Below are 13001 nucleotides of genomic sequence, written 5' to 3' on the forward strand. Positions count from 1 at the left end.
ACGGCATGAGGCAAATAGCGAAGATCAAACAAAGATGAAGCCCAAAACACTAAGCTCCAAAGTTTCACTCATCGTAGCTTTAAAAAACAATGTTAATAATAATAATCCTCTCATCGTCTTCTTGTTTCCATCATAAGACCTGTTCAATGCTAACCATATGAAAACTAATAACTCTCCTTTTCCTGGTGTCAGTTCTTTTATTCTCTTGTTCGTATTCATTTCTTAATTCAATTTTATAATGCTTTTAGACTTGCCTTCTTATAAGTTACCATAGCCTTCTTGCCGTCCAAAATTGCAGTCCAAATTTGCATTAGATGCTACCGTTACCCAAAATAAAATCAAAATAGGAGCCAGCGCAGTATAAATTTACATAATCATTGATTTCTTAAGCCATGTATTGCTTCACACTTTTTAGAATCCAATTTCTTCAATCTCAAATTGTCCCAGTTAATCAATTATTGACCATGAAAAGCAAGGAAAAAAAGAAAACCAAATTCATGCAAATTATGTCATCACCTGTCTTGCTTCTAAGGAATGCTAGGGATTCTTACATCAACAGCTTCAATGGCTGTGCCAATGACGTTGGACGAGGCGGCGCGGTGGTCTGTCCGGTTCCACATGTTTCCCATGTGCCCAAGAATTTCAGTTATGGCAGCTCCAAGTCAAGGGATGACGAAAAGCTTAGAGAGATGTTAAGACAGGCGACGTGTAAGCGGATTATTGGCCGGGAGGTGGGGCTGAATCTACAGCGGCAAACGGAGGTGATTGAGGCTACTACTATGCGAAAGAGTTACAGTGTTGGCGTTGGAAAGATAGGGAGAATTGATGAAGATAAGGCTTGTTCCTTTGAGGAGAATTTGTTGTACCCAAGGAGCAAAAGCCATGCCATTGGAAATGTTTTGCATCGTTAATTAGTTAGTGAAATACTACTACATTTAATATGCTAGTTACAGTTGAGATTAAGGGTAAAATTGCTTCATTGTTTGTGTATTAATACATTATATATAAAAAGGTCACTCATTTGGTGATGTTCGTTATGAATCTTTGAACTTCTCAAAGTGAAACAAGTTCCGAAATTTAGGTCAATTCCCTTAATTGGTTATTTCAATTTTTACAATCAATCAAAATTATTAAATTTATGCTGATTGGACCATTTCTGTTTCATTTTCAATCACTTGTTTAAATTAAACCTTTCGATCGTGGTGGCCATCAATGGTATAAAACATAATATGTTGCAGAATCCAAATGTTTTCAACCCATAGAAATACTTGTGGAAGTTTATCAAATATTAATATTATTAACATTTAAATCACTTATTTGTTAAAACTATTATCACTTATGATCGATGTTGATATATCGTATAATAACCAATAGTAATCCCACAAATTTGTTTAGTCTCCCTTGTTATCATTTCTCTCAAACATAGCATACTTTTTCAATCATTTTAATGTATGTGGTAGATTTGCAGGCGTGGATCACTTTTGTATGGCTCCATTCAAAAGGGTCTTAAAGTTAATTTTATTTTTTAAATTATCAGGTATGTACAATCCCAAATTTATTAGAAGCCTAAATATATATAATTTATAGTACAATTTAGAGGTTTGTCAAAGTATTAGTTCATAAATCTACTTCCACAAATATAGTTGGAGATATTTACCCTAAATTTTAGGAAAATCAAGAGAAGTTTGGATCCTATCCCTCAATAGTCAATATTGACTGACGTGTGTTACCAGTCAAAAAGGCCTACTGGCCAGTGGCTGAAGACAATTCGGGGGTATTTTGTAATAAATAAAAACTAAAAGAGGTCAAAATACAAAACTCATTATTATTAAGCTTTGTTTTGTGAAAAAAAAAAGTACAGCATTGGTGTCGGGGGTAGGTAGCATGTGTGTTCCAAATCTTAGCAGGCACGGCCTTCCAAATTTCAAAATGTATGTCTAAATAATGCCGTACCTTCCTGGTTCCTTATCTATCGTGAAGACATTGTGTTGTGGATAACAATTCAATAAACACTGTTCTCCTCTCAACTACTGAGCGTAGCTAAAACTGAAAGTGGATCTTCAGATCGTTGAGCATGGCAGCATTGCAATTATTTATTCTCTGCGTGGTCCTTAATATGGTCCTCAGTTCATCACAGCAAATCATCACAACCCTGCCGGGCTTTGATGGTGATCTTCCCTTCAAACTCGAAACTGGGTATGTTCTATTTTGTTTTATTTTTCCTTTCTTGACATACTTATTAGCTGAATTAATTTCCCCAGAAAAAAATAATACTGTGTTAATTATTTGCAGGTACATTGGGGTGGGACAGAATGATGATGTGCAGCTGTTTTACTACTTCATTGAATCCGAGCGGAGTCCTGAAGATGACCCTCTTGTGCTTTGGCTCTCCGGAGGCCCTGGCTGTTCTGGGTTTTCTGGCCTTGTCTTTGAAATTGGTATGAGAATATTATCCATTTATTCCGCTTATTATCTTTGTCTTTATTCATTTTAATAACATTTTTGAAGAGAATCTAATTTTATAAGGTTCCATTACTATTAAAAGATCATGGACGAAATGTTTCCCTTCTTTGTTTATATTTAAATCATGCTTTTCACTAATTCAATTATTGTAGGTCCATTGTCATTTGACTATGAAAAGTCCAAGGTAAACTTACCTAAGTTTTTGTTGAACCCATACTCGTGGACAAAGGTACGACATCGTTTCTCTTCGTTCTTCGATTTTATAAATTGTAAATTTAATTAATAATTACAACCAGATTTTTATCAGATATTTTCTTAAAGCAGGGCGCGGCGCAGAGATGAGCTCTGCTAGTGCCCTAGGGGCTCAGGCTACGCATAATTCTATTCAAAGACGTGAATAACTATTTATATTTTGGCCCCTTATGATATATATTATTTTACGTTTTGGCACCTTTAGTTTTACTTATTTATAATGTGGCTCCAAATTTTAGGGACCATTATCTTCTTCTGATCTGTGCACTCCTGATCTTTTACAGATCTTGTACCACTTGTATTTTAATATTGATGGATGATTATAATTTAATTATTTTTTTTAATTTATTAACCACTAATCATATTAACAGAATTTACTCAGACGAAGATCATATAAAGAGAGGATTCTGATTTAAATTTTAGATGTAAATTCTATTAGTTGGCTTCAATTATGTCTCTTTTTGTCATGGCTACCCTCCTGACCAAGACCTGAGAGAGTTGTCAATTATTTTACAGGTTGCCAACATTATATTCTTAGATGCACCTGTAGGTACAGGATTCTCATACGCCAATACTTGGCAAGGATACATCATGAATGATACCCTTTCAGCGGCACAAAACTATTATTTTTTAAGAAAGGTGAGGACAAAAAATTGCTATAGGTACGGATTAGCAAATATATATAATAACAAACGAACAAAGATTAAAAAATTAATAGATTTTAATTTTTTTTAAATTTTTTAAATTTTTATGATTTGTTATGATTTTGTATTTGTGGTTTTGTTTGTTGCTTAAATGTTGTTGGAATATTACCTAGTTCTAGATGACGTTTTCAAAAAATTTTAGGCTTCATAAAAATATAAAAATAATTCTTTATAGTTAGAAGAGGGATATTGCTAATTTTTTGCTACTGAAATTAATATATGTTATTTATCCCTTACTCCTTTTATAATAGCTAATAACCTTCTTGATAACATATTTATAATAGTATTACCATTATTTTCAAATATATTTTTAATCATATTTATTATAAGAAAACATTTATAAAATAACAAAAAGTACAAAAATCTTATTATTAATTTTTATTCACATCGGACATATATTTGTTATTTTTAGTACTTAAATCATTTTATTTTAATTTTTATTTATATGATTTATTTAATTTATAATGAATATGGATAAAAAGTGTATTTGAAAATAAGATTAATACTGTAAAATTATATTGTTAGGGGAATTATTGACTGTTATGAAAATAATGAGAGAGTAAGTGCTATATATTAATTTCAGTAGAGGAAAATTGATAATCTCCCAAGAAAATAGTCCTAATATAGTTTAATTATTAATAAGAATAAGCTCCACATTATAATAAGTTATATTTTTTTAGATCTCATTCTAAGGAACTTATCTGCATTTAATAATAGTTATTTATGTTTTACAAAAAATATATGTTATATTATGTTAAAGTAACATGCCTTTACATAATAATGAAAAAAAAAAACATTAAAGGGAATGCAAACGTTTAGAGACTTTTAAGAAGACTTTGTATATTCCTAACAATATATGAATATATATAATAGTTTTTTTAAAACTATATTTATTTCTTTTATCAATGTCTATGAATTGAATTTAATATACTCTATTAATTAATTATTGATGTGACGGATACCTTACCTCAATATTATTTACACTAAGGATAATAAAGTCAAAAACAACAAATTCTAAAATTGTACTTCTATTAAGTTATAACATCCTCATAATAATAAAATTAGTTTGGTCCCAACATTATAACTATAGATAAATTTTATTGTATATATTATTAATCAATAAAAAATTTTAAGGGTAAAATAGTAAAAAAAATTGAAAGGTCACTATTTTTTAATAGCTAAACGTATTTCGATAGTCTTTAAAAAATGAAAGGAGAAATAATATTTTCAACAAAAAATTTCATTTAATTTTGTCCAAAAATTAGTAAATTACAGCAAACTGATGCTTTTTTTTTCCCGTCAATTTGTATATGAATCGTAATATCTTTCAGTGGCTTATAGCTCATCCCAGCTTCCTCGCAAATCCACTCTACATTGGTGGTGATTCTTACTCAGGAATAATTGTTCCAATGATCGTTCAGCATATATCTGACGGTAATTAACTCAATAACTATATATGAGCTAAAGGCCTCTATTAAACAAACATTTATTATGATCGTTGGGGAAAAATTGTTGATTTATTGCAGGTATTGATGTCGGACACCGGCCAAGAATGAATCTCAAAGTAAGTCACATAATTAACATATGGGAAATTCAAAAGAAAATTTGGTTTCATTTATTTGATTTACTTATTTTTCAGTAACAGTTCATAGCTTCAGGCACCGAGTTTTGTTGTTTCTATTGAATCTTGATGATATTGATAACAATGGACGCAGGGATATTTGCTTGGGAACCCTCTAACAGATTCCACTGAAAATCAAAACTCAGTGCCACACTTTGCTTACCTGAATGCACTTATCAGCCATGAAATCTACGAGGTGAATTCTCTTTTCATATCTACTTTTCAAAGTAATCGTATGTGTTTATAAAGTCATATCCAATTGTGGATGTCTGCAACTTGTAAAATTAAAATAGCTCCTGGTAACTAGCTACAAGAAATGAAGATGCGAAAGTATGAATCTCAATGTAGTGTTCGCGTCTTTATAGTGCATTAAGGTTCATAAACTTTTTTTTTAATCTTTTTATGGCTAATTAATTAGATATACCTACGTCCCTGTGTTGAATTGTGTCTTCAGTTTGACTAGTAAATAGGAGTCAAGTAGGCTTATAAGTAAAATAAATCTTATCACCTCCAATAATCTTTTTTATTTTTTGACTGGATACTTAGATATCATGGATATAGTACTCTTGTTGAGGATATCATCCCACATTTATTGAGAATCATTAACAAATTTCAACTCTTGAGTTGACTTTTGAATATGAATTAAGCCCAAGAGTTATTATAAGTGCTCTCAGCAAGCTTAAATGGAATGATTTAGTTAACAAATTTGTCCACAAAAAATGGTAATCGGTGAGTGATACATTAAATTCTTTTAACAGATTTCATTTCATTTTATTCTTTCCAGTCAGCCAAAAGAAATTGCCAGGGCGAGTATGTGAATGTAGATCCAAGCAATGGCTTATGTATAGCCGATCTTGAAAATATTACGGAGGTGAGTAGATAATAACGCTTACCCGTCAATTAGTATTAATTACAAGCAGCAACAAAATTAACACATTAATTGAATTTACAGTGCATTAGCAGAGTAAACCACGCGCAGATATATGAACCTTCTTGTAGAGGTCCGTTTATATCCCCTAGACGCAAGCTTTTCAACTGGAATCGCAGCATCATCGAAGAAGATTCTTTAGATTTTCTCTCTTCGCCAACTCAACCGGCAGCTTCAGGAACTTGGTGTCGGGTAAACTCTACAAATGCACATACAATTAGAATAAGCTTAAAATAAATAAATTATGAGTTGAAACCCATAAATCCATATCAAATCCATCAACTTTGATAAATTTCGAATAAAGAGTACACCCCATCTTATCCTATTCAACATTCCATTGATTAAGGATTCAATTTCGGCTGTATTTTTCAGATACGAAAATTCATATGTAATTGGCTGTAGCCACTAGTTAGTTGGTTGGCTCTTGCAGTGAAAGCAAGAGGAAAATGGTTTAAATTCAGGCATACATTTAATTCAATAGGTCGAATTGGATTAGATTAAAACTTTTACAAACCGAACGATTCTTGATTAAACACTAACTTGAATGTTTTCTTTTTTCCTTTTTCCATAAACTCATCAAAGTTTAAATCATAGGCAGCATACAAATATTTCTAACATCTGTGTGTGTGTATACATATTAGGTATTTATGTTATTATCCGATCAATAAATTATATAAGCTAATGATCTTTCCTCCTTGTACAGTTCCACAACTATGTCTACTCATACATTTGGGCAAACGACAAAACCGTTCAAAGGGCTATTGGAGTCCAAGAGGTATGTTAAGCTTAATCCTAAGAATTGTAGCACCCAAATTATTAATTAATTTTGCTCAAACATTTGCACTGACAAGCAGGGGACAGTAAAATATTGGGTGAGATGCAATCAAAGTTTATCGTACACAAAAGATGTCTCAAGTAGTCTTGCTTACCACCGAAACCTCATCAAGAAAGGCTATCAAGTTTTGATTTACAGGTAGCAACTTAGGAAAGAAAAAAATTATTAGACGTGGATGTTCACGTATTTTAGAATACAGATGTCTTAAATCTTTATACGAAAAATTAATACAAGGCATATCAATATATATAAATTGATTGTATATTTAATTTTTAATTAGTCTTTCAATTTTCATATTTCAAGCTGCTGATGCATGCTTTTTCCAAAACATGATAAAAAATTTTGGGATGTCTGCATTTTAAGAAAGTAAGACCCAGGAGTTACATCAAAAAATTCCTTCATCATTAAAATAATTTTAAGATTTTAAATTTTTCAAAACCACCTATTGTTTTATAACTGATAAAAACCTGGCAATGTTTTGAACTGGCTTCGGTCTAAATTTCCAGGGCTTACGGATAATTTTGTTCTGTAAATTCAGTGGTGATGTCGACATGAAGGTTCCATACGTAGCCACTGAAGCATGGATAAAGTCATTAAATTTGACGATTGAAACTGGCTGGCAGCCGTGGTTCGTGGAAGGTCAAGTTGCCGGGTTGGTTTATTTTCATCTCAACTTGTTTATCATATGTGGTATATTAACTGAACATTATATTTCACAGTTGTTTTGATTTATACTATTGATTTCCGTAGATATTGGTACCGGTACAAGGAAAAGAACAATTATCATTTGACATTTGCCACAGTAAAGGCAAGAATAAATCATTTTCCCTGAAAATTATCTACCATGATTTATTAGCTAATTGGTAACTAAGCAGGTATATTATATAGTTAATGACCACTAATTGCGTAATTAATTATGGGTTGTACAGGGAGCAGGTCATACAGCTCCAGAGTACAAACCTAAGGAGTGTCTTGGAATGATTGACAGGTGGTTCGCATGCCACCCTCTCTAGAGCCATGTTCATATAATTAATAAGCTTTCGAGATAGAAAAATAAATGTGGAAATTAAGTGGCTGATGAAGCTGTAAACGTCGATAAAATTACTTATGTTTAGCCAGAGTCCGAGGGCCGGGAGTGTCTTGCAATGACCTACAGGTGGCTTGCCTGTCAATTGTCATTGGCTGAAAAAAAAAAAGTAATTGACGTATTAATTTATTAAGATATTACGATATATATATATATTTTTTTTTTATATTAGTCTCATATTATCTTTTGAATAAAGTAATGCAAACAAAGGCACAAACACTTGCATAACCCCAAGATAATACAAATTAATGAAGGCTTCAAAGCCTATGTTCGGATAAAAGGAGATGCTTCTACATATATACTTATAGAGAGACCTTCAAGTACATAAATTTTTCCTGAGGTTCTTTTAGATTTCCTTTATTATAATTTTGAATCATTTGAAATTCTGATTGGTTTTGTTGGGAAATTCTCCAACCTTTTTTTCTTTTTATTTTTTTTATATAAACCTTGACGGAACGATGAGAAATGATTAACGAAAAAAATTACACCTACATGATCAAGAGAAAAGTATAAGCCTCACTAACACGTAACCATGTTACGTGAAGAATTAAGAAGATTAATAATTCACATGGAAAGAGACAAATACCCAACGCATCCATAACATTAGTAATCTCTTTAAAGACAAAAGGCAATGTCGTTCTTATCCCCTTAGAAGTCAAAAAAAAATTAACGAATAAACGTGCCGATGAAAGTTGGGCTGCCACGTATTCAATCATTGACTCTGAGAGGACGCTGTCGGTGAGACGAGATCCAACCTACGGTACGCTACAATTAGGTGCGTCACTGTACTCGTGTCGACTTTCTATTAGAAAGAGCCACAGCAAAGCTCTCGAGCTTCACACGTAACTGTCGAATCAGATCTCCCATCACCATAATCTTTGATGATGAAAGAATTCATTTATGAAGTAATTAATCTCAATCTCACCATATATATGTGTGTGTTTAAATTCAAGATTTTAGATTTGTTAAAGATCAAATTTAAAATCTGAAAAATTTATTAAATTACATAAAATAGTTTATACTCCTATAACTAAAAGAAAAAACAATTTAAAAATCTGTCGAAAAACGCCGTCTGTGGGGATCGAACCCACGACCACGTGGTTAAAAGCCACGCGCTCTACCACTGAGCTAAGACGGCGGTGCATGCTTTTTGGCAACATAATATTTTATTCAACAAAATTGAAAATAAGCCCGGTCTAAAATTCAGGTACGTACCACGTGCAATTTCGATGGGTATATAAAAACTAATAAAAATGGCAGAGTTTTTACACCCATACAGCGATTTTAACCGACGTTAGTGACGATCTTTAACCGTAAATTTTGGCCGCTTCATAAGTTACTATTGGGGTAATTTAGCGTCAGCGCCCACTACAATGTGCATCAGGCGCCTTAGGGATGGCAAAAATTTTCACGGGAACAGATATTTTTGGAGATTTTTTCTATTCGGAGAGGGTATGGGGATAATTTTATACCCAATTTCTTATTCGGGGAGAGGACGGAGAAATTTTTTTATCCAATTTCTTATTCGGGGAGGGGACGAGGATGAGGTGGAATCCCCATCCCCTATCCATTTCCCCATTTTAATTTTTAATTTTATTTTAATTTTTTAAAATTACTAGTAAATAAATAATAAAATTTAAATTATAAAATTATAAATATTGGTAAAAATAAAAAATATCAAAATATTTATATTATTAAACTTTTAGGCCTAATTAACTAATTAAAGTCCTAAATTTTTATATAAGACATTAAAAAGACCGAGTATATTCTATTAGCCAAATATTTTTTTTTAATTTTAATATTCTTTAAATATTTTAAACTTAAATCTATTTTTTATTTATTTTTAGATGTTATAATTGCCCACAGCGAATCACAATTTTAATATATAATCTAATCTAATATTTACTTTTGATTTGCTCCGATTTAACTATTGTGTTGTAAAGGGAATAATCCACATTTATAAAGAGCCCACGCCATCATTGAAAAAGTTAATTTTGAATCTAAATTCAATTTTATTTGTAACAATTTTGTATTAAACTATTAATTTGTTCATGATAGTTTGTAAAAGAAGTTTGTATTCATTTCATGTTGCGTTACTTACTAATTTAATGTATGTGACTTTTGTAATAGATATTAATGTAAGATATATTTCGAACTTTACTTTTATTTGAATTTTTTATTTTAATATGATTAACTCAAAATTGAAAAAAAAATGTATTAGTTATTCGGGGATCGGGGACCCTCGGGGATCCCCTGTTATTATTCGGGGAGGAGATTGGGATTCTCTTAAGTAATTCTGACGGGGACGGGGAGGGAACGGGGACATACGCAAAATATCGGGGATGGGTACGGGAAGATCGGTCCCCTCCCCTCCCCTCCCCTCCCCTCCCCATTGCCATCCCTAAGGCGCCTACACGGCTACGTCTTTCCATCATGACTGTGCCGTCAATTTGGTAGTTAAATACTTAAATCTAACGATACAATGATAAATTCGTAGTTCGTTCTTTCGTTAATTGATTTGAAAAAAAAAAAAAACTCACTTTCTCTCTCTTTTTTTTTAATTTTGAGTTAAGTACTCATTTAAAAAAATACATCAAGACACTATTATTATTAAATTTATTACAATCCTACTCTAATTTTTTCTTTCTTTTTATAATAATGCCGTTATCAATATGCTTAGGGATATTAATGAAAAAGAAAAATGATAATTTATCAAATTAATTTTAAGTGTAGCATAAAAATATTTACAAAATAATATTATTATTTAGTGTTAGGATTAACTTGGTAAATTAATTTTGTTATAAAATAATTATTAGTAAGATTGTTGTTCAAGTACAAAAAATATTAATTTTTTCACATTGATAATTAAAGGTTAATTTGCTAATTAACCTTTTATGGGCAGTGGCGGTGCCAGAAATTATTTTTAGTAGGGGCTAAATTCAAATAGTAATTTAATTCAAGAAAGTAGTCAATGAATAACATATATCAAAATAAAAATTCATTAAAGTATTTAATTCAATACACTTATAACTGTCTTTGACGAGGTTTCATGTGATGAAAATATTGAAGAATAACATCATTGTCTAGACTACAAAATATATTCTTTTCTAGTATACAACAAGACTATCATTCAACCATTGATCTCCCATTCAATTTAGCTGACGATTTTTCACAAAATTCATAGCTGAAAATGCCTTTTCAACTGTAGTTGTGGCAACTAGTAAAATCAATGCTAATGTCACCAATAAATAAACTATTGAATATAATTATATTTCTTAGTCTCAACCAATTTTCTTGCTAGCGTACCAATCCCTTTCAATCATGAAAATTTGTTGTCAGAACTCACATTCATAATATAAACATCAAGTTGAGTTTCAAGTGCCACAAGATCCATTGGAGAAAAATCATTTGGATAAAACTCAGCAAGGCGAAGTAGTTTATGTTTATCCAAGAATTTTTTTTATTAACAAGAAGTTAAACTCAAAATCAAATGATTGTATGCACTTCAATAACATTGTAGCTTGAAATATTTGTTCAAAATTTCCCTCATTTGACATTATCTCAAGCACGTCAACAATAGATGGAAACATGGTGATTATGCTCAATAGTGTACCATAATGTGAGCCCCAACGTGTATCAACAGATCGCTTTAAAGTAATCTCTTGATTTAAACCTCGTCCACTTGAAAGTTCACCATTATCGAGTGCATTAATAACTACTTGAGCATGTTTCTCTTGAAGAATATCACGACGTTTTGCTGAAGTACCAACAACATTGACTAACATTGCAACTAAATTGAAAAGAGAATTAACATCTTCATGCTTCTTAGCCATAGAAATTAGAGCCAACTGAAATTGATGTGCAAAATAATGAATAAAATAAGCACATTTGTTGTCCTTTAAAATCAGTGTTTTAAGACCATTAAACTCACCTTGCATATTACTAGCTCCATCATATCTTTGTCCACGCAATCTAGACATACTCAAACCAGGTCTGGAAAATAGCTTGTCAAATGCCTCTTTAAGTGAAATAGATGTAGTACTAATAACATGTTCAATCCCAATAAAACTCTCAACCACATAGCCATTTTTATCCACATAATATAAAACAACAACCATTTGCTCCTTTGTAGAAATATCGCGAGATTCATCAATAACGATAGAAAATAAAACATCACCCATCTCTTTAATAATCATGTTGGTAGTTTCAACTGCACCACAACTTACAATGTCTTTTTTAATATCATTTGATGTCATTTGAAGATTTCTAGGAGCATTATCAAAAGTAACAGCATTAATGTCTTCTTTATGATCAGTAAGAAAGCGTAACAACATTAATGTCTTCCTTATAATTAGTAAGAAAGCATAGAAGCTCAAGAAAATTCCCTCGATTGCCTGAATCTCTAGACTCATCATGCCCACGAAATGCAAGCCCTTGTTTTAATAAAAACCGAATGCAATCAATAGTAGCTATCATGTGAGCTCGATAATCGCTTCTATGCTTGTCAGAATGTCTTGTGTAAGCTGTTCGAATGTGTTAATTTTGATTTATCAACATTTCACATTTCTCTCTAGCTTTGTTATTGGCACTATCAACATCTCCTATATGTTCAACAAATTTTTTAGGTTTCCTACATTTTCTAAAACCTTTTACCAACGAATGAATCACCACCCCCTTTATTACCAATCTCTACTTTAAAAAGATAACAAAAGAGACAAAATGCTGCATCTTTTTATATGCTATATTCCAACTAAGGTCCAAATTTCCCAAACCAATTACTACCAAACCGCCTTTTTTGGTTTACAAAATCTGAAAGTTTGAAGTTGTGATTTTTAGGTTGAACATGACCCCTCTGTAAGTATGCTCTTCGGACTTGATCTTGAATATTAAGACTATAACAAAATATTGGAATTCGTAAACCAGTTTATGTAGGAAGATCTTGTAAATTGAATTCTATATTTTGATTTGAGCTGTATTTTGCTTTCTTTGGAGAAGGTTGTGACAAAGGCTTTCTTGAGTAATATTTCTTCATAACTGTGACAATTAAACACAATTAATTGTGAGAATTTAAAGAGAAACCAAAGGCAATTTCCATGTCAAAATCTAAAAAA

At 31.5% G+C, this 13001-nt stretch overlaps 2 protein-coding genes and 1 non-coding gene across 3 annotated transcripts; 1 reads left to right on the forward strand and 2 right to left on the reverse strand.

Annotated features, from left to right (window-relative positions):
- The first annotated feature begins 1896 nt into the window (after positions 1-1896).
- On the forward strand, positions 1897-8056 carry LOC102625654 (serine carboxypeptidase-like 18). Its single transcript, XM_006486833.4, has 14 exons — positions 1897-2196; positions 2293-2438; positions 2616-2692; positions 3232-3354; positions 4751-4853; positions 4946-4983; positions 5135-5236; positions 5825-5911; positions 5993-6160; positions 6672-6743; positions 6823-6941; positions 7342-7455; positions 7554-7611; positions 7733-8056. Exons 1-14 carry the CDS (start codon positions 2075-2077, stop codon positions 7814-7816), a joined length of 1413 nt encoding a protein of 470 aa, XP_006486896.2. The 5' UTR covers positions 1897-2074; the 3' UTR covers positions 7817-8056.
- Positions 8057-8956: 900 nt separating this feature from the next.
- TRNAK-UUU (transfer RNA lysine (anticodon UUU)) lies at positions 8957-9028 on the reverse strand. The gene has a single exon. It is a non-coding gene; the product is annotated as a tRNA-Lys (tRNA).
- Positions 9029-11039: 2011 nt separating this feature from the next.
- Positions 11040-12224, reverse strand: LOC107178067 (uncharacterized). The gene is made up of 2 exons (XM_015532833.2): positions 11504-12224; positions 11040-11122 (listed from the first exon to the last, which is right to left on the reverse strand). Exons 1-2 carry the CDS (start codon positions 12222-12224, stop codon positions 11040-11042), a joined length of 804 nt encoding a protein of 267 aa, XP_015388319.2.
- Positions 12225-13001: the final 777 nt, after the last annotated feature.

The sequence above is a fragment of the Citrus sinensis genome, chromosome 8 (genome assembly GCF_022201045.2).
Source record: "Citrus sinensis cultivar Valencia sweet orange chromosome 8, DVS_A1.0, whole genome shotgun sequence".
NCBI lineage: Eukaryota > Viridiplantae > Streptophyta > Magnoliopsida > Sapindales > Rutaceae > Citrus > Citrus sinensis.